This window comes from Mycteria americana, chromosome 6, assembly GCF_035582795.1.
Source record: "Mycteria americana isolate JAX WOST 10 ecotype Jacksonville Zoo and Gardens chromosome 6, USCA_MyAme_1.0, whole genome shotgun sequence".
NCBI lineage: Eukaryota > Metazoa > Chordata > Aves > Ciconiiformes > Ciconiidae > Mycteria > Mycteria americana.
In genome coordinates this window covers 17,191,635-17,211,679 of record NC_134370.1, presented here as the reverse complement: position 1 = coordinate 17,211,679, position 20,045 = coordinate 17,191,635, and the positions used below count along the sequence as shown (strand labels likewise).

Genomic DNA, 20,045 nt, shown 5'->3' with positions numbered 1-20,045 from the left:
GCAAAGGATGCCATCTCTAGGGATCACAACAGTTCCGTTCGGATCAGAGCTTCCCTTGTTGCTACCAGCTCGGCAGTTGAGCTCAGCTGTCCTGCTGGAATCGCAGAGAACATCTGCTGGCAAGAGACCAACTCCATTGTCCCACTGCAGCGGCCCGAAGCAACGCTGTTCAGATGTGTGCTGGCCCCCAGTCATGCCACCAGCCAGGAGCTGTCGCTGCTGGGGAGGTGCTCGCTAGAAAACAAGACTAGTGCCAGATGGCTCAAGGGGTTTGTTTATTGCTACAGGAATGGGAACAGCTGAGTTCAAGTAAAAAGTGATGAACTTCATTGGGTCATCAGGGGGCTCCAGCCCCAGGGGAGGAAGGCTTGTGCCTGTGTGCACAGCTGCAGCTCAGACCTGCTTTGGGGCAGTGAGCTGGGCTGGAGTGAGGTGGTTCCCCCATGGGCAGGCCCAGCCTGCGCTCACGGGGGAGAGAACCACTGGTCCTGGTGCTAGTGCCCGGATTAACGTGTGGGACGCCACGGGGCAGATGTGCCCAGGCGGGAATGTACGAAAGGAAATGCAGTCCACTTTGGTGGTGCTTTAGGAACCAATTCCTGAGCCCTCGGTGCCTGGGGCATTGGCTAGGACCATGGGAGAATTGTCCTGGGAGGGGAAGACATGGCAAAGAGCAGGACACTCTTTAAGGAATGCTCCGAGAGGGGCTGGGCTGGGCAGAGCAGCTCAGCGGAGCTCATGGTTCACTTGGCTCCTGCAGGGACTTTGCTGGCGACTGCTGTTCTTCAGCCCCTGGGCTCATAAGGGACTCCGGAAAGGCTACCCCAGGTGATGAGCTGCAGCACTTCACCAGGCTGCTCTGCAAACCGGTGGCTGAGTCATGGGATGGCCTGGTGCTTCAGGCCACAGCCCTGGGTTGGCCACCTCAGGGATAGCGTACTGCTTATCTGAGGGACCTGCCAGGGCTGCAGCCTTGAGCCCGCGGCAGCAGAGAACTTTGCTCTACACCACGTAGCAAGGCGAAGGCCAGAGGCCAAGGAACGCAAAGACTAGGACTGGGGTGAGGCAGAGACGAAAGCTCCAGTGTCCGCAGCCGCCTCAGCCCACAGGCTCTGGTTCTGATGTGGAGATGACGGAGTGCAGAGTTGAGATGGTCTTAAAGAGTCCAAGCCCTTGGAGCCCAGGCTGTCAGCCAGTCCTGGTTCTGCTGGTGCAACTGGACGGCGGGTACCACCAGCGTCATGGCCCATTTCCCTGGGCCGGCGGCACCACCACCTTGTCCAGCCAGAGCAGGGTGAGCTGGGCCGAGCGCAGCTGCCGGTGGTGGATGCGGCGCAGCCGCAGGAGGTAGAGGACTATGGCCAGCGCTACGACCAGGATGCAGGCAAAGAAGAGATAGTGGTTGTAGACAAAAGAGAGGCGCAGCCAGGAGGCATGTGCTTGCCGGATGCTCTCCTGCCGGAGATCCCTGTGGAGAGGAGTCAGGGCTGGCAGTGAGATGCCGCGGGGTACTACCAGGGTCCTGCACTGCCGCTCCCCTTGCCGGGGTGGCAGAGCCCTCGCCCAGTGCGGTAACTCCTGCTCCTGCCCAACCACCCTTCCCTGAGCGATGCCATCAGCGAGCCAACGGTACCTGAGTGGCAGAAACCGCGTCTTGTAGAGGATGGCTCCCAGCGTCCACTGCACCTCCCGGTCGTACACCAGCTGGGCCGTGCGCAGGCTGGGGTAGTCCAGGGGGAAGCGGAAGCCCTGGTGAAGGACTTGGTACATCCAGGCTGATTTGAAGCACTGATACCTGCAGGCACGGCACACGGGAGCATCAGCCTGACACTGCCCCCTGCACCACAGTCCCTCACCCCAGCAAAAGCCCTGCCAGGAGGTCCAGCCATGACACCCCTCCAGCAAAGCCACTTACTTCAGCCGGTGCTGGTCCGCGTGCGCCGAGTAGAGGCCACCACGGAAGCGCTGGGTCAGCACCTCCCATCGCTGTCTGCAGTACTCCTGGGGGACAGAGAAGTTGGGGCTCAGAGCAGAGAAACGGCCCCCACTCCCCCCCAGCCCTGGGAACAGCAGCTCCCTGGCCCCTGGGCTGGGGCAGCACCCACCTGGGCGGCGGAGGTGAAGGTGGGGGCACTGTAGCGGCCCCCCAGGCGCAGCACGTCCTCGGTGCAGTAGAAAAACTCAGAGAAGCCATAAAACTCGCTGTTGCCGAAGTCGATGGGTGCTTTGTAGGCCCCTGCCAGGGAGGCCTGGCTGCTGTTGGACACGGCCAGGAGGGGCTGCAGCAGCTCCGCACAGGCCGGCCAGTCCCCTCGCCCCCGCACGTACAGGGTTTGGCTGCCCCTGGCCACTGTGTCCTCCAGCCCCACGGGCAGGCATGGGTCCAGGAAGGGCGTCTCGGGGCTCAGTCCTGTCTGTTGGCCATGCAGGCTGGAAAACAGGCCAGGAAGGAAAGGCAATTTGCACAGGGGGTCCTGTACCACCCCCAAAAGCCTAGTGTAGCGCTGCCCTGCATCCAGATACCCCCTGTGCCAGACCAGGCTGTGTCCCCTTGTACCCTGAGGTGCTGGAGCCCACCCTGCCACCTCCTGCCGAAGCCAAACTCGCCGTGTGGCCGAGCGCCTGCGGGGTGCGACAAGGCATGGCCACCCCACCCAGCTCGCAGGTATCCGCACCCCTGCACAGCCCCGGGGATCTGGAGGCAGGGTTTGCTCCCGGCACAGGAGTACCTGGGCACCAAGCCTCTCCACCTCTGGCGACAGCTTCACGACAGCGCTCTGGGAAGGGAAGGAGAGACAGGAGACAGAGAGCTCGAGGTGGGGATGCAATGGAAAGACGTGCTGAGTGAATCGGTGCTGGAGAAGGAGGGAAAGTCAGAGCAGGAAAAGCCAAAAGCCACCTTCCGTGAGGGGAGGAGGAGGAAAGCAGGGAGCTGCGGCACTGATAACGCCTGCCGGTCTCGGGGAAGGGCAGTGCCCGTGCACTCTGTGCCAGCCCAGGCACCTGCTGCTGCCAACGTGGCTGTGGGAACTGTTATCGCCACGGGTGGCTCTTGGGGCAAATCCAATGGGGAGAGGGCGGCATGAAGGAACCAGCACCCCATTTCACAATGGCCCAGCAGCGGCACCGCCAGGCAAGGCAGCAATACCGGTTGTGCACAGAGGTCTGGTTCAGCACAAGCTCTTCATAGCGCTGCCGGGCAAAATTGCCCCCGAAGCCCAGGAAGGTGTTGACGTAGACGCGGTACATGTGGCCAGTGTGCTGCACGTCGCAGCCCAGGTTGAACTCTGCCAGAAGGCTCTTGGCAGCCTCCTCCTGGGGATGCAGAGAGGTCCATGGTCAGCAGCGACCCAGGGAAGGCAGGGGCCGCTCTCAGGGCTGGCCAGCCAGATACGCACCTGCTGCAGGGAGAAGGCTCCGGAGTCAGGCACTTCGTAGGCGATCTGCAGGGACGCGCCCCCCATGTCCAGGATCCCAACTGTTCGTTTCCGAACCAGGGACTCTCCCTGGTCCCCCAGCGCTACGGTGACCACTGCATCCTCCTCTGCAACCCACAGCGGTGTGTCAGCGAGGGGCAGGGCCTGGGGCAGCATCTCCTCCCTTCCACCGTTACCCCCCAGAGCAGCCTCATGGGGCTCCTCCAGCCCTGCAAGCAGACCCCGGGGATCACCTGCAGGGCAGCAGGTCCTGGCACTCGGGGCTGGCCACCCCCCGGCTTTGTAGGTTCCCCCAAAGTATCCACCGCTGGAAATCGCTACAGGAACACTACTACAAACCCTCTCTCCCTGGTTCTTCTCCCAGAACGCTGCAGGTGTCCCTCTCCCGCATGCAGGGACTCGTTCCTGCAACCGGGGCAGGTGCCCCTCCAGGCCCCAGGTCCAGGAGGGTTTTGCATGCATGGCTGGGGTCAGGCATTGCCTGGCCAGAGAAGCAGACGCTGTCCACTCCAGAGCCTGCTCTTAGCTCCAGCGCCAGGGCGAGCTCCAGCCAGGCTCTGCCCAGCCCTCCCAGCTGCTCTACAAGCAGCCAGACTCACCGTCCTCGTGATCAAACCGTCCCAGGACAAAGTTGATACCGATCCAAGCATAAACACCTGTACGAGACAGAAAGGATCATTACGGCAATATGCTAAAGGGAACCAAGCAGTGCTCGCAGCAGCTCCTACCTTCCTGTTTCCCTGAGATCACTTCTGCATGTGATTTCGAGAAGAGGAAATCAAACTCCAGGGGCACATTTCTCACCAAGTCCTCCAGGATTGCAGCTTGCTGCCTGCAAGGGCACAGGAGAGGGACAGATGCTAAGGGACCTTCACTAGCGACGCTCCTTTGCGGGAGCGCAAGAGCCAGCGGGAACGCCACTGCGATACACCCCACGTCCAGCCCCACAAGCCCTGTTGCTGCATCCAACGCGCTTTGGAGATGAGAAACTAGATCCGTTCGTTTGAGAGTTCAGTTCCAAGCGTCTCCTCTCACCTCCCTCCCAGCAAGCTCAAAGCCTCCTTCTGCAGCCCTCGCCGCTTGCGCCTTTCTCCAATCCCCCCCGGGATTCCCAATTCTCCCACGAGGCTCGAGACGAGGTAGCCGTCTTCCCCCTTCCTGCGGCTGAGGGATCCCAGCGGCTCCCCCCGACAAGGGCCGAGGAACTCACCTCTCGGGCAGCAGCCGCATGCCCGCCGTGCACAGGATGTACAGCGGAGTCTCCTTGTGCTTCTGAGCTGGGACGTGGGCTGCCGCGAACCGAAGCAGAGGGCGCAGGTAGGGCGTAGCTTGCTCCGGGGCTGCCGCCGCCACGGAGATGCCTGCCCGGGGAAGGCAGGCTGTGAACCAGCCAGCCCCGCCACGGACGGACGGACGCCGTACCCGGCCCGTGCGCGGGGGCCTCGGGGCCAGGAGCGGAGAGGGGTGGCACCGACCTGGTTTAATTTTCTTGACGACGGGGCGGCTGCTCCGGTCCCTCATCTGCTTGATGTCCAGCAGGTCGTGGGGGTTCCCGTTGTGCGGGGGCCAGAAGTACACGAAGACCCGGGACCCGCTGCTCCCGCAGTCGACGACCACCCCGTAATTGAGGGCCGAGTCCTCGGTGTCGGTGGCCGTCAGCTCCTCCACCCGCGCCAGGTACCTGGGGCCCGGGGAGGCGGGGGGACAGGGCGCCTCAGCACCGGCGGGCAACGGTGAGCCCCGGTCCCCCGGCAGCCCCCGTCCCCGCTCACCTCTCGTCGCGCCGGGCGGCGCGGGGCGGCGCGGCCCAGCGGCGGGGGGCGGCGGCCGCCAGCAGCAGCAGCAGCCCCACGGCGAGGGCCAGCCCCAGCGCCGCCGGGCGCTGCCGCGGCCCCGGGCACGGGCAGGGGCAGGAGCAGGGTCCCGCCGAGCGCCACGACGGGCAGGAAACGCCGATCCTGCGGGCAGAGGCCACAGCTCAGCACCGGCCCCGGCGCCCGGGCCCGGGCCCGGGCCCGGCCCGGCCCCGGCCCCGGCCACCCGGCCCCGGGCCCGGCCCGGCCCCGCTCACCTGGCCATGTGCGCCCGCCGCCGCCCGCCCGCGCATCGCCCCGCTGCCGGCACCCGCCGCCGGCACCGGCGGCCACGTCACCAGGCGGCCCCGACGCGGCCAATAGGGGCCCCCGCAGCCGAGCCCCGCCGGGCGGCGCTCCGCCCCCCGCGGCCGCGGAGCCCAATCGGCCCCGCCACCCCCCGGCGGAGCCACGCCCCCGCGACCCGGCGACCAATCGGGGCGGGGCGGGGCGGCGCCCCCAGGCGGCCGAGGTCCGCGCCTGGCTTCGCCCTTGCTCCTGCGTCCGACCTTCGCCGGGCGGCGTCACCCGGAGACTTCCTCCCGCGGGCCCTATCGCAGCGCGGGCTCGGGGCGCGGCCCGCCCGCCGCGGGCCGTCGCCGCCAGCGCCCAGCCAATCCGAGGCGCCCAAATAAACAACACGCGCCGAGAGCCGGAGTGGCGGGCGAGGCGGCCAATGGTGGCTCTCCGGCCCCGCGGAGAGGAACAGCGGGCGGGCCAAAGGTCGCGGGCTCGTCGCCCAATGGGCTGCGCGGCGGGGCGGGGCGCGAAGTTGAGGCACCCAATGGGCTGCGCCGGACGGCGGGGCGGGGAGTCCCGGCTGCCAACGGGCAGCGGGCCCGAGCGCGCCGGAGGGAGCGGTCGGCCAGTGGCGGCGTCCGAGTCGCGGCGGCGGCGGCCAATGAGCGCGGCGCGCGGGGGCGGCGGGCGGCGGGCCGAGCCAGTGGGCGCGCGGCGGAGGCGGGCGACGGGCGGCGGCGGCCAATGGGCGCGGCGGGGCGGGGCGGAGCGGGAGCCGGGGGGCGGGGCGGCGCGGCGCGGGGCCGGGGCGGCGGCGGCGGCGGCGGCGGCGGCGGCGCCATGGAGCTGGGGGCGGGCGCGGGGGCGGGCGCGGGCGCGGGCCCCGGCGCGCGGGGCGGCGCGGAGTCGGGCCGCGTCCTGCTGCTGCTGATGGGCGGCGGCGGCGGCGGCGCGGGCCGGGCGCGGCGGGGAGGCGCGGAGGCGGGGCCGGGGCCGGGTCCCGGTCCCGGGGCCGGCCCGGGGGGGCCCGAGGCGGCGCGGGGCCCCGAGCCGCGCTCCTCGCCCGCCCCCGACTACGAGGCGCTGCCGCAGGGCGCCGCCGTCTCCACGCACATGCTGGCGGGCGCCGTGGCGGGCGTCATGGAGCACTGCGTGATGTACCCCGTCGACTGCGTCAAGGTGCCGGCACCGGCGGCGGGGCGGGGGCGCGGCGGGGAGGGGGCCGGGGGGCAAACCGGGGCCTACCGGGGAGGGAGGCGGGGCGGGAGTCTGCCGCCGGCGGCGGGGGCCGCCCCGGCCAGGCGCCGCCGGGCCCGCGGGGGTGACGGGCCGCCCGCCCGGGCCTTGTGTTCCAGACGCGGATGCAGAGCCTGCAGCCCGAGCCCGCCGCCCGCTACCGGAACGTGCTGGAGGCCCTGTGGCGCATCGTCCGCACCGAGGGCGTCTGGCGGCCCATGCGGGGCATGAACATCACCGCCACCGGCGCCGGCCCGGCCCACGCCCTCTACTTCGCCTGCTACGAAAAGTTAAAAAAGACGCTGAGCGACGTTATCCACGCAGGGGGCAATAGCCATGTGGCCAACGGTACTGCTCCCGACCCCCCCACGGGGGGCCACGGGGGCCGGGGGCCGCCCCACCGCCACGCCAGGCTGGGGAGCGGGGTGGGGAGAGGCCGAGCACGGCCGTAGGGAGGCCTGGCCCCGTCCCGCTCGGCCGTAGGGCGTTCGCCGCTGCGGGGTCGGGTGCCACGGGTGTCCTAAAGCCCTGTGCTCTCTCCAGCCGCGAGCCAGCTGCACGGTGCCGCGCCGGCGTGGTGCCGGGCAGGGGGAAGCGCCGGCCCTGCGCCTGCTGGAGCCGCTCCCAGGTATCTGGCTCGAAGCAGGTTAGTGGCCAGCGCTGGCCCTGGCTCAGGAGGATGCCGGTGGACGGGAGCTGCCCGCAGACGAGCCAGGACCGGCTGCGACCCCGTGGGTCGGTGCTGGAGCTCGCTCCAGGAGCGACGCGTGGTTTCGGAGCCCATCTTGCCACGGTGCCTGGTACTCGTCTCGACGAGCCGCCACGGTGGGGAAAGCGTGGGGCCGAGGGGAGAGCAGGGCACGTCCCGCCCTCGGCAGGCGCGCGGCAGAGGGCCGTTGGGTTTCTCCTTTTCCGTGGGGCGCAGGGACGCTCGCCGTCCTCCGGGCCGCCCGTCACCTGGTGGCATCGGCCTGTCCCCGAGCGAGTCCCGGTCGGCCCACGGGACTTGAGAGCCTGTCGCAGTCCTCTCCCTCTTTCTTGAGCTCTGCGGGTGGGAACCGCTGAGGACCAGCCCATCTCTTGGATGGGAGATGGAGGCCAACTTTGGATCTCACCCTCTTCCAGGGGCCTCCTCCTGTGCCTTGGCGGGGGACTCGGGGCTGTGGTGGAGCCCCGGGTGCCCTCGCCTCCCCCCCCCTCACATGTGGCAGTTCTTGTTTTGCAGGTGCAGCCGGGTGTGTAGCAACGTTGCTCCACGATGCAGCCATGAACCCTGCCGAAGGTAACGATGGTCCTGGCCTGCCGGGGAGGGGAGGATCGGGGGCTGCCCAGGCCGCTCGGGTCCCCTCTGGGGCACGGAGGGTGCTCTCCTCGTTGCTCGCCTGACCGCAAGGATCCTTTGGGGGCCAGTGGCGGCAGCTCCAGTTAGGGAGCCCGGTGGCTGCCCGTTACGGAGGGGGTAGGTAGAAGAGATTAATTCTGGGGAGCACAGCAAACCCCAGCTTAGGAGGAGCCGGGAGGAAACCAGCCTTTTGCCCAGGAGTTTGGCTTGTGACAGTTACGTGGAGCAGGGGAGAAGGCAAGAGAGATGCGATCCGTGCTGTTGAAGTAATTCCAAGTTTGTGGAAATTGGGCACTGCTGTGGTGAGATCTCGGGAAGGTGTGGTATGGTTCTGGGCCCATGTTCAGGAAGAAAATTAAAAGAATAGGGTACAAGATGCGTGCTAGAGAAGTCAGGAGAAGGGAAGTCTTGTGTTGTGAAATGTCTGGAAGATACTGATTTTGTGGAGCCTGGTATGTATGAAAAAGGCAGAGGGAGTTTGTAATTAAAGTCTGCGAACGTGGTGGGAGAAGGAACAATAACGAGGAAAGGCCAGTCGTTAATGGAATATTTTTTTTTTTTTTTCTTAAAACTGAAGGGCTCGTGACAGTGCCAGCTCCAGCTGATCTGGGCCCAGCAAGGCTCCTGCCTGCCCGCTGCCTGGCTGGGACCCTGAGGAGCAGGCAGCTGCGTGGCCAGGCCGTTGTCATTCCTTCCCTGGCGCTCGTCTTCTTACCATGGCTGTAGTAGTTGGTAGCCACATCGTTTTTAGCTTCTTGTGGTCATGTTGAGATAGGGGGCGGCAGGACAGCGACAGGCTGCACTCTGGGCTCCCCTGCCCCGCTCCTGGATGTGTTGGAGAGGGTTCGGTGCTTGGTTCTTCCCCTGGAGCGGCTGCGTTTCGGCAGCGGCCGCTAACAATTCCTGGCTGGTGGGCTCTGTGACATGCTGCGGTTATTCTGGGCTGCAGCGGGGGCGGCTGGGGAGGGACAGGCTCATCCAGATCGAGAGCTGTCTGGGAGATAAGAGAATAGACTGCGTGGTAGCTCAGCAGCGGTGGATGGGGAGAAGTCGGTCGCTTGGGAGCGAGGGTGGATCTGGAGTATAAGCACCTGGGTATCGGGATGTTCCCTGGGGCTGCGGCAGCTGTGGGGTTTGCAGGTGGTGACGTGTGTGCGACGATGATGCCTCGGCAGATCCAAATGGCTGCGGTCCTGCCTGGGGACATGCAGGGCACTGCTGGTCCAAGTTGTCCGTCATTAGCTCTTAAGCCAGCGTGACTAAACTCTGGGCGCTCGCAGGAAGCCTGGCTTCACGCTTACCCTTTCTCTCTCCTCTTCCCCTCCACGCCTGGGTCCTGGCTGCTGCTGCTGGCTGCCACCATCCATCCCAAGTGGTCAAACAGAGGATGCAAATGTACAACTCGCCTTACCAGCGTGTGACGGACTGTGTGCGGGCTGTGTGGCACAACGAAGGGGCCGGAGCTTTCTACCGCAGCTACACCACCCAGCTCACCATGAACATCCCCTTCCAAGCCATTCACTTCATGACCTACGAGTTCTTGCAAGAGCAGCTCAACCCCCACAGACAGTACAACCCAGGCTCCCACGTGGTCTCCGGAGCCTGCGCGGGGGCTGTCGCTGCCGCTGCCACTACGCCTTTGGACGTTTGCAAAACACTGCTCAACACCCAGGAGTCCCTGGCCTTGAGCTCCAACATCAGCGGACATATCACAGGCATGGCCAATGCCTTCAGGACGGTGTACCAAGTGGGCGGCGTGACCGCCTACTTCAGAGGGGTCCAGGCGAGAGTCATTTATCAGATGCCCTCAACGGCGATCGCCTGGTCTGTCTACGAGTTCTTCAAATACATCCTCACCAAGCGCCAGGAGGAGCGGTGGGCTGGGAAGTGAGCCAGAGCCGAACGCCGTTCCAGACCTGCTTCATCTCCCCTCCTGGTTTGTCTTCTGACCACTCTCCCTTTCGGTTTGGTTTGTGTTGAAGAGAGGGGGCAGCAAAGCCCTTTGGGGCTTAGCGATGCCATTTCTTGCCTGTGGCTGCTGCAGCTCTGCTCAGGCTGCACGGCTTGCTCTCTCCCAGGGTCCTCCGAGATGTCCCGCTGGGAGCTGCAGCCCAGGTCATGCCCCCTGGCACTTCAGTGGAGCTGTGCTCCTGTCCTTCCCTTGACAAAAACCTCCTCTCACGCAAAGCTCGCCCCTCCTCGGAGGGGAAGGTGAATGTCCTGCCCTGCCTCTGGCAGGGCCAAGCTGAGCTCGCAGTCGCCAAGGAGGGGGTGGCAGCACTGCCCAGGATGCTGGGGGCTTTGTCTGGCTTTTGGCTGAAGCGAAGTGTAAGCCTTGCCGTTGTCTTGTAGCACGCACACGTGATGCTGACTGCCCCAGTGGTGAGAGGGGGGAGGATGGCACTTGAGGAGGGGAGCCTGTAGGTTTGTTATTGTTCCTGCTCTTGACACCTCCAATAAAAACAGTTCTGCTCTGTCCTCACGTCCCCTTCTTACTCCCGCATGGCCCAGCTCCCGGCACCACGCCTTTCTGACTGTGCCTGGTGCTGAGCTCTTCTGATGGGTGCCAGAGAGGAAGGGAAATGGAGTCTGGGGGGGATGGTGGGAGGAGGGGGCCTGCCTGGCCCGGCCACCCTCACAATGTGCAGGGAGGAGAGTGGTCCCCATCCCCTTTGGCTCGTGGCCCAGCCCATCGCCTGCTGCTGGCACGGGCTGTGACCCGAATGGAGAAGCTGAGGTTTATGCTCCGCAGCCAGGCAGTCCCACACCCCCAGTCTGACCGGGGGTCCTCAGGATGCCTCCAGACCACTCCAAATGGAGGCGATGGCAGGAGGGCCCTGGGCTGTGTGTGTTGGGGACAGCACAGGAATTTTGGCACTGGGTGAGGCTGGAAGGCTTTGTGCACCTCGCAGTGGAGATTTGGGGCTCTGCAGGGCCTCCTCATTTTGAGTGATTAAACTAGTTTGTGCCTTGTTGGGCACCTTAAAACTCTATCAACACACTTGCTCAAAATGCTAATATTTTGTCTAATGATAATTAATAGAATAGCTTATTTTTTTACATTTTGTTAGCTGTCTTGATACCGACTTCTTTTAGGGTCCCACCCAGCTCTGGACCTGCGAGCCAGCCTCGGCAGGTCGTGTGCTGAGCACCAAAGTACTGCCCAGTTGTGCAGAGCTCTGGGTTCCTCGAGCTGGTGCCTGTGGGTGATGCCTGGCTCTTGCAGGATGCTCCCATAGTGCCTGCAGGAGCGGCATCTGTCCAACGGTGCCATGCCAAAAATAACTCCCTGGAGGAAATGTGTTCACAGCTGTGGTATGTGCTGCCGGCGAGCATCTGGGTTGGCTCGGGGCTGCTCCAGAGCATCCACCAGCCTGGCCTGGCACAGAGGGCTACTGGGGTGGGCTGTGGTGAGGGGAAAGAGGGGTTTTCCTGCAGCTGAAAAGGCTGCTGGGTGAGCAGGGGGGGACGCACAGTCCTCGGGGACATGGGCCTCAGCACTGCCGAGGGGCTGGAGGGCAGGGACCCCCACGCTGCAGGGCTGGGTGCTTGACACCCTGCCTAAACACCATCCCAGCCATGGCTCCACCTTTCCCTTACGCATCTCTCTTGTCCCTGATTCCTGAAGGTGGGTGACGGATGCCAAGTGACCCCCAGTGGGATTTTTGACGGCTGCCCAGCAGGTCTGGGTGGCCCTGGGCACAGAGCAGCCATGGCCACTGCTACACAGGCCAGGTCCGCCCGGGTTGTGTGCCCATCCTGTGCTTCCTGGCATGGGCTGCAGGCTCCTGGTCCCTGCTTTTTCTGCATAAGCAGGAGGACAAGACACTCCTTAAAGAAACAAAAGTCACCGGAAGGCGGGAGCCTCCAGTTTTCCCACCATTTCAGGAGCTGGGGCTTTAAGAAATAGCCTGAGTATTGCAAGATTTGGCAGCCCTGCGGCTCCTCCACCCAAGAGCGAGAAATCCGAGAAGCAGAAATGGCTGGGAGAGACCAGGGGAGGATTAGCTCGGCGGGCAGGGCATTAGACGGAAGACGGGTACAAACGGGCTCTGCCAGGACTGGTCTCCCTGCCCAGAAGCCGAAAGTTGTTGGCAGCAGAGCTGCAGCTTTGCCTTTAGCCCTCACCGTGCACCGGGGCAATGAGAGACCCCGTGGAGGGAAAGGCATAAACACAGGCTGGGGCTGGGGAGAGATTCACACTATTAAACCCATCAGCCGCTCGAAGAAGCTCTATAAATGTCAGCGGGCGAAGGCATGATTGAAGGTGACTCCAGGATGTTTCCAGGAATAACTGCCCACAGAAGTGCTGGGGGAGGGAGCAAGACCCCCGGGAATGCGTAGATGATAAGTCAGCACAGCACAGGGATGCTGCCATGTGAGCAACTGGCCTGAGCGCTCCCCTGGCAGGGGCACGGCCTTTCTGGTCTCCCGGCGCTCTGCCAGCTCACCCAGCAGCGGCTGGGTGCTGCCCAGCGCAGGCGGCGGCAGCAGCCCCGCAGAGGATGGCATTGCCTGGGAGGGGTCTGGCACTGCAGGGACAGCAGAGCTGCCCAGGGGCTTTCCAGATATCCCTTGCGGTTTAGGCCAGGCTACGTAAGACTGGAAAAATCCCCTGTCCTGCTGCTGTCTCCATCCCCTGAGCTTAACCTCTGCACAGACCAAGGGCGGCCATGGCGGCATGTGGCTGCTCCCCAGTTCTGCCGGGGTGGGGTGTCCCCTCACCGGCCAGTCCGGTTCCCCCGGTGCCTTTGGCATGATGAGATGCCCAGAGGTAACGAGGTTATTGGCTGGTTCAGCTACAGCCACTGCCTTTCCAAGGTCTGATAATGCCTCAGCGAAGCCACGCTGCTCTGGCTCTGTCCTACAGCCTCCTAGGTATTTTGGCTGCGCTTCGAGTGAGATCCCTCCTACAGCCTCTTCTGAGTAAAGAGACTATTTTTGGCTTTCCAGCAAGGAAGCCACGCTCAGCCCAGCAGAGTTTTGAAGACAACCCCTTTTCCTTTTGGCTCCCTGCAGGGTCCCTGGCCGCATCCAGTGCGGGCAGGGATTTGCTGCCTTGCCTTCCCATGCCCAGCTGCCCCTCGAGCCCTGTCCTGCTGCTGGTGCCCAGCTGGGGGGGTCTTGGGTGTGGGTGAGCCCCGCAGCCCCCTGAGCAGGCAGAGCCAAGCCTTGCCCTGCTTCGGGTGATAGATTCAGGGCTGCCACAGCTCTGCCGTGGCCGGAGCCCAAGCTATTTCAGGCAGCCAGAGTTTGCCATGCCAGGAGCAGCTCAGGAGCCCCCGGCTGCCTTCCTGGGGCAACTGGAGACGCCTGCGCTCCCACAGGTTAAGGACAGGGCTGGGGGCTGAGTTGCTGATTCCTGCTGGAGGGGAGCTGGGGGGTCATCTCCCCCAGAGCAAGAAGGGGAGACCCCTCCAGTGTGTCTCCCATAGCTTTGGCTGGGAGCTGGTGGGCTCCTGAGCTGCTACTGTCTCGGGGACCCCACGCAGGGCACTGGGTCCCAGCCTGCAGTGGCCTTTGCCAGCCCAGCTTGGGGACAGGCAAGAGGGGCAAGGGCACTGCCCTGCCAAACCACATCCCTGCCTCTCCTCTGCCGGTGCCCTGGGCTACCCCAAGCTTTCCTGCCCCTCCAGCCCCTCTGCAGTGGGTGCCTGGCAGCCCTGCTCAGTGGGAGGAGGTGGGCTCCCAGCCTTCCTCCAGCCCAGACTTGCCCCGGCTCTGGGATTCCTCAGGGCTCTTGTCAGACCCCAATAAAGTCGTACAAGTTCTCATGACCTCACGGCCTTACAGCAGTGGTAAATGCAGGCGCTGGGGCTGCCTGGACACAGAGCAGACATTGCCTCTGGTGAGCACTGGGAAACCCTATTCTGACCCACATCGCTGCCTGGGTTAAACTCCTGAGAGACAACCCCCGGCTGGGCTGGTCCCAGCCTGCCTGGCTCTGGCCGAGCATCCTGGCTGTGCAGGGAGGCAGGGAATATACCCTGAAAGGTAAAGCCGAGGCTGAAAACCTGCTTTCTTGGCTGTAAAGAGCCACTAGAGGAAGCAATCCCCAGGGCTGGGACTGCTCTCAGCGTGTCTGGTTTGATGGGGAGATACTGGCAATACCCATACTTAGCGCAGGGTTATGTGTCCCTGCCAAGGGGCTGTAAAGCAGCCCTGGGAAGATGCTGCCTGGCTGGAGCTGGCGTGCAGGCAGCTGGCGTGTCGCACTGGGGAGGTGGCAGAGGTGGGAGAAGATCCGCTCCTGGGCTGGACGGGGGTGGCGTGGGGGGAGTCACTCTCCCATGGACACACGGGTGAGGACAGTAGGGACAGCTCAAGTGCACCATGACACTAGAGCTTGCCCTGGGATCAGTCTCAGAAGCAGCTGAAGCAAGGGCTGTTCCAGGAGATGGGGGGCTCTAATCCCCCGGCCCAGCACGCCTGCAGGTAAGGCACTGCCGGTGGCAGTAGCCCCAGGGAAACCCTGCAATCCCCCCAGGGCACTTACGGCACAGGGGCTGACATAAGAGCCTCCTGGCAGGGCACAGACTGTGTCTGGCACAGCTAGGTGGGTGCCAGGAGAAATGCAAACCCAAGCAGTCTTCTCCTCTGTCCCCGGCACCCTTGGGTGCCTATTAGACCTGGGCACTATGTCCCCCGCAGGATTGCCAAGGGCTATAAAAGGGGGAGGGAGTAGGGAACTGGGCCAAAATTGGGCCATGCCTTCGGCAGGGACACAGCTCCCTCTGGTGAGGACGCAGCTGTAACGGGCACCAGGCGCTGGGCACCACAACCACCAAAAATGTCCTTGGGCAAGGACTTGCCGGGGGTGACTGCGGTAGCTGGAGGCTGGGGCGGTGACGGGGCATCAGGAGTTTTGGGGGGCTCCTGATGTTGGGTGAATTGCACTGCTTTGGGACGGAGAAGATAATCAGAGCTAAAAACCTGCTGGGTCTCTCACAAAGACGTGCTGGATGTTTGCGCTCAGTTAAAAAACCACAGAGCGCGAAACACTAGAAAGGGACCTACATGGTGGCTAGAGGCTGGGAGGGGACACTGGCCCCGTCCCCAGCTCTCCCGCTGCAGTGGGGGCACATGTGGCTGCTTTCCTTTCGCTGCATGCACAAGCCCCAGCAACGCTGCCCGGTGCAGCAAAGCTCCTGCGTGTGTCCGGAGACCCCAGCTCCCGCAGAGCTCAGCCGTGGGGAGACACCAGCCTGCCCAGAGCCAAGGCAACCACCCCAGCCTTCCCCATGCCCAGCGTGTCCCACCGCCGTCCCCAGCGCCGGGGACGCGATGCCAGCGGGGGGAGACAGCCCTGCCCGCCTGCTCTGCAGCCCTCCAAGCCTTGCAGGGACACTCGGGCACCCCAAACCAAGCCAACACCAGACAGAGTCCCCGTGGCGTGGGGTGGCCGGGCCAGAGGGGTACCTGTTGCTCCCTGTCCCCGGACGCTTGCCGATAGATGGCGGTGGCGTATCTCGTTTGGGGACAGGCCCCTGGAGCAGCGTCCCAGCTGGCAGCCCGAGGGACCCGGGGCTCGCAGCCAGCACCCCGCTGGCAGCCGGGGACCCCCCTCGCCCCGGCAGCACCTGCCTGCAGCAGCCCCGGGTGCGGCCAAGGGTCGTCCCCGGGAAAGCGACTGTGGGTTTTATTGCCCAGGTAGGGGAAGGTGGCACGGCGCAGCTGGGAAGGGGTCCCGCAGGGCCCGGGGGCGGCTCGCCTTCAGCAGTGCTCTGCTCTGGGGGGATGAAGATGCAGTCTCCTTCTCCAGGTGGGCCACCTGAAGCCTTCATAGCAGCACTGTGCCCGGTCTCTCTGGTGCAGGGAAGAGAGAAGGAACAGCTAAAATACACGACTCCCCCCACCCCGCTTAGTCAGGTGTAGTTATCTTGTGATGCATGGGTCTGGCTGGAGGACTGGGGAGGGTCTGTGGCCACCAGTGACTCATCCATGGAAGGGAGGCAGGTCCCTGCCCCTCATGCTGGCACACAAGTATTGGGAGAAACCCACACTGAAGGCTCCACAGCACAAGTACCGGTATTTTAATTAATTACCTGATCCATGGCTGGCCACAGCTTTCTTGGCAATGGAGAGTGCTTGCGCAACAGCCCCACACTGCCATTGCCAGGAGGAGCTTCCAGCATCTCCAGCACCGGCTGCCCACCAAGCACGGACGGCTCCGCAGAGCCCCGGTGGCCAGGCAGCCTCAGCAGCTCCCAGCTCGTGGCGCAGGGTGGCTGTGGTGGGAAGCACTGCAGAGCAGGAGCTGCTGCTCCAACCCAGCTCCAACACAGAGAGTCAAGAGCCAGGCACCACCCCAGCACGCAGCTGGGTCCCCGGACTCCCAGCCCCAAGGCAGTGGGAGGTGGCTGTGCCCGGGTTGAAGTAGATGGGACCAGAATGCAGCGAGGTCTGCCCAGGTCCACGGGCAGCCTGGCCGGCCACGCTGGGAGCAGGCGTCTTGCTCCGCACCCAGGTGAGCTCCCTGCTGATGGCAGCAAGTGGGTGGTGAAGCGAGAAGGATGAAGAGTGCAAGGGGGAGGGATGACCTCAGCAGGAGGGAGGGAGGGAGGAATGGAAAAAGATGTCGGGAAGGAGAGAAAACCAGAGCACATCTGCAGCACTGCAGAGGGAACAGTGCTGCTACCGCACGATCCTGGGCATGACGGAGAGGCCACAGAACACCAGCTAGCCCTGGCGTTTGGATAGAGCCTCCCTGGGAACCACTGGACAGAGGCAAGGTCTGCCCATGGCCTCCTCCTTGGCCAGGAAACCTGAATGAAAAACAGAACTGGAGCTTGTGCACAGAGCGGGCCTGAGGCCCTGTAGTTAAAGCCCGGCCACCCCCACAGTCCCTTCTTTGCTTTAAGTCAGTGCGTGGTTATAGCGAATATCGTCCCTGTCCGAAATCAATCGGCACCTTCCCTTCCTGACTCCCAAACAGCAGTAAATCCCCGTTTGACCGGGAAGAAACAACATGTGCCCTCTGCCCCTTGACCATAGCCCTCCCCATCCCTCCCTCCCCGGTGTCCTTCCGGCCACGCCACTGTCGCAGCGGGACCATGCCGGAGGGATTTCCACCAGCACCCTGCGCCTCTTGCCTTTCACCCCACCGGCAGCACCCCGCTTCACCCCAGGGCGCGGGGAACGGGGTGCGTCATGGGTGGGCGCTGCCTCCAGCGTGGCCACGCAGCGACTTCCCTCCATTGTGTCTCTCCTCCCTGGGCAGCCTGTCCAATCTGCAGTCTCCCACCATCTCCCTCCCACCGGCCTCCGCCGGCTGTTCCTCCTCTTTGGAGCGCTTCACTTCTGCCGCCCTGCTCCGGGCCCTCCGGCACCGCCACCCCTTTGTGCTGCTCCGTCCTCCCCATCAGCTCAGGGGCTTTGGGCGAGAGTCAGCAGAGGGGTCCCTCCCACTAACACCCTGCCCTCCCCCCAGTCTGAGCCGGTGGGACAGCTGGGATCTGTCCCTGGAATGGAGCTCGCTATGGTGGACATCTAGAAACTTCCACCGCCATGCCACATCAGCCTGCAGCCAGGCCTCTCGGCATCCCCCAGCTGGGTGCTGTTCCAGCTCTGTGTGGGGAAAGCGGGGCCGGGGAGCACACAGGGGTGTCACCAGGCATAAGTGGGGTGAGCACAATACTGACCTCACGCCTACAGCAATGCTGGGTACTCTTGGTGCTTGATAATGCTGGTACTGCCTGGCATCGCCTCTTGCAACACGGCCATGGGGTCCCCGTGTGCCCCTTCACTTTACTTAACTGTCTGTGCTCCAGAGACTGTGGCTACGGACGTGGGCAGCATATCCCATGCCAGGGCTCTGGTCTCAGCCGGAGCCTCTGGGTGCTGCTGGGGATGCAGTGGGTTTCTAACCAGCTGCCACGTACTTGGAGGGGATGTGCTAAGCTGGGAGCTCCTCTCACACCCCCTGATTTTGGAGGAGCTCGTATCATGGTTACGATTCCTCTGGCTTGCACACAGGCATGAACTCACACGGGTCTCCTATTTTTGCAGACAACAGTCTGGCAGAACGTGGAGGAAAATGCAACTCTTTCCTATGGCAGAGACAAATCTCCCCAGCCTAACAGCTGCTGCGAAGAGAGAGCATTACCTATCTTTGTTCTTGGCTATCCTGTTTCTACCCACGAGACCACAGGGCCTTAACCACTCATCTCCGAAAGCCAAGAACGGGGCCTGGGCTTCCTCTCCCGCGACACCTTGCTGCCATCCAGCAAACAACCGGCTGGGTGTGCCGCATCCTCTCCCAGCGCCGGCCCCACGAAGCCTGCCGGCCTCGGGGTGGCTCGCGGGACAGCGGGGTGCTGTGCCGAGCCAGGGCTGGGAGCCGGGGCCTGCTGGTTGCCCGCTCTGTCCCTGCGGTGCTGCAGTAGAAAGAATTTCTCCAGTTCCTTTCAAACAGCAAACCCCAAGGGTGCATGTTCAGCTCGTGTGGTGGAAATGTGCAGCGTAGAACCGGGTTTAGCAGCGTGAATGGTCGTTACCTGCTGCTTCTGCAATGGCAGGCTACGAAACCTGGTCCTCTGCTCATGGCGGAGGGACCGTCACACGACAGGCATGGGGAGGGCAGGGGGAGGACACGGTGGGCATCGCTGGGCGAGGGGGGAGGCATACCAAGCCCCTGGGCTGCGTCTGTCCCGACGGTTCCGCAAAGGCTCCGCTGGAAACATCTTCGGGAGCTCCAGTGTCACGGCCGGGGAGACGTGCGGGACGCGGCGGGAGAGCTCCCCGGGCCTCCGGTCTCTGCTGCCGCCCGGGGCGAGCCAGACGGGGCTCCGCGGGTGTCCGGCCCTCCCCGAGCGCGGCTCCGGCCCCGGCGGCGGCGCTCGGCAGGACCCGCGTGGCAGAGGCACGGCCGCGGCGGCGGGGCCGGGACCGCCCCGAGAGCTCCGCGGCGGCGGCGGCGGCGGGACGGGGCGGCCCGGGATGGGGCGGGCGGGGGGCGACCCCGCGGCCGGTCCCGCGGGGCTCGGGGGCCTCGGCCGCCCCCTCCCCCTGCAGCCGAGCGAAATGGCTGAACATGTAGCAATAATGCCCCGGCATTCAGGCTGCCCGGCCCGGCCGGCCCTAATCAGCGGCCCGCGGACCCCCCTCCTCTCCCCCTGCGCTCCCAGAAAGGGGAACAAAACCCAGCACGTTTCTGCAGCCCCCGCGCATAAAGCGCCGGGCCTGGGCCTCAGTGGGGGGCAAAGCGGCCCGTCAATCTCGGCGCCGGGGCCCCTTTGTCCCTCGCCTCCCTGCCACACCTTTTGTTCCCGAATCCAATAAGCGCCTATTCCCGCTACCTTCCTCGGCGGCTCCTTTCAGCGCCGGCCCGGCGGCCACAATGGGCCCGGCTCTGAGCTGCGCGGCCCCATTCAGCGCCCTTGGCACGCTCACAAGCCGGCCGGGCCGCCCTGCCCCGCGGGCACGCCGCTGCGACCGCCCCGCCGCCGGGCACCGGCCCCGGCCCCGCCGGGCACGGCCGCTGGGCGAAGGAGGAGCGGGCGGCGGATATTGCACCTGGTTTATTGACTGACTCGGCGAGCTGGCGCTGGCAGTAACCGATACAGAGTAGATAGAGGGGCCGCGGCACCCCCGGGCCCCGCCGTCGGCTTTTTACAAGCAAAGCTGCTCCGCTGGCGCGGCGCGATCGGCTCCGGCCCGCCCGGCCGTCGCGGCGGCTCCGCGGGGCGGCGGCGCTTCGCTGCGAGCTCGGGCGGCCCCGTCCCGCCGCGCCGCTCCGCCCGCCGCCGCCGGCCCCGCACCGCGGCCCGCGGGAGCGCCGGGGTCCCGCCGCGCCGCCCCTCCGCCTCCGCCGCCGCTCCTCCGGTCCAGGGCGCGCGTTGCGCGGCGCGCAGCCGGGCTGCGGTGCGGGTTGATAACCGGGCCCCGGAGCCGCCGGGCCGTCCTGCCGGTCCGCTCCCGGCCCTCAGTGCGTGCGGG

General features: G+C 64.9%; 2 protein-coding genes across 3 annotated transcripts; one reads left to right on the top strand and one right to left on the bottom strand.

Moving 5' to 3' along the window:
* Positions 1-256: 256 nt before the first annotated feature.
* On the bottom strand, positions 257-5,796 carry ENTPD7 (ectonucleoside triphosphate diphosphohydrolase 7). 2 transcript variants are annotated; one of them, XM_075504757.1, is made up of 12 exons: positions 5,509-5,796; positions 5,210-5,395; positions 4,913-5,118; positions 4,648-4,798; positions 4,166-4,269; positions 4,037-4,093; positions 3,399-3,544; positions 3,149-3,315; positions 2,106-2,430; positions 1,916-2,001; positions 1,634-1,795; positions 257-1,468 (listed from the first exon to the last, which is right to left on the bottom strand). In XM_075504757.1, the coding sequence occupies exons 1-12, from the start codon at positions 5,514-5,516 to the stop codon at positions 1,240-1,242; spliced, it is 1,827 nt and encodes a 608-aa protein (XP_075360872.1). In that variant the 5' UTR covers positions 5,517-5,796; the 3' UTR covers positions 257-1,239. The 2 variants fall into 2 exon arrangements, with proteins under 2 accessions (XP_075360872.1, XP_075360873.1); XM_075504758.1 differs by lacking the exon at positions 5,210-5,395 and having other exon boundaries at positions 5,509-5,794.
* A 257-nt stretch (positions 5,797-6,053) lies between these two features.
* On the top strand, positions 6,054-10,586 carry SLC25A28 (solute carrier family 25 member 28). The gene is given in 5 exon segments (XM_075504759.1): positions 6,054-6,341; positions 6,344-6,709; positions 6,886-7,114; positions 7,992-8,048; positions 9,482-10,586. Coding segments are annotated over 5 exon segments (1,437 nt in total). The 5' UTR covers positions 6,054-6,074; the 3' UTR covers positions 10,000-10,586.
* Positions 10,587-20,045: the final 9,459 nt, after the last annotated feature.

Excerpts from the sequence above, each read along its gene's own strand:
- ENTPD7 (XM_075504757.1), bottom strand. Across the intron at positions 5,119-5,209 it reads GCCGCCCGGCGCGACGAGAG|GTACCTGGCGCGGGTGGAGG; the intron begins GTGAGCGGGGAC and ends CCCGGGCCCCAG. Across the intron at positions 2,431-3,148 it reads CAGACCTCTGTGCACAACCG|CCTGCATGGCCAACAGACAG; the intron begins GTATTGCTGCCT and ends CCTGTTTTCCAG.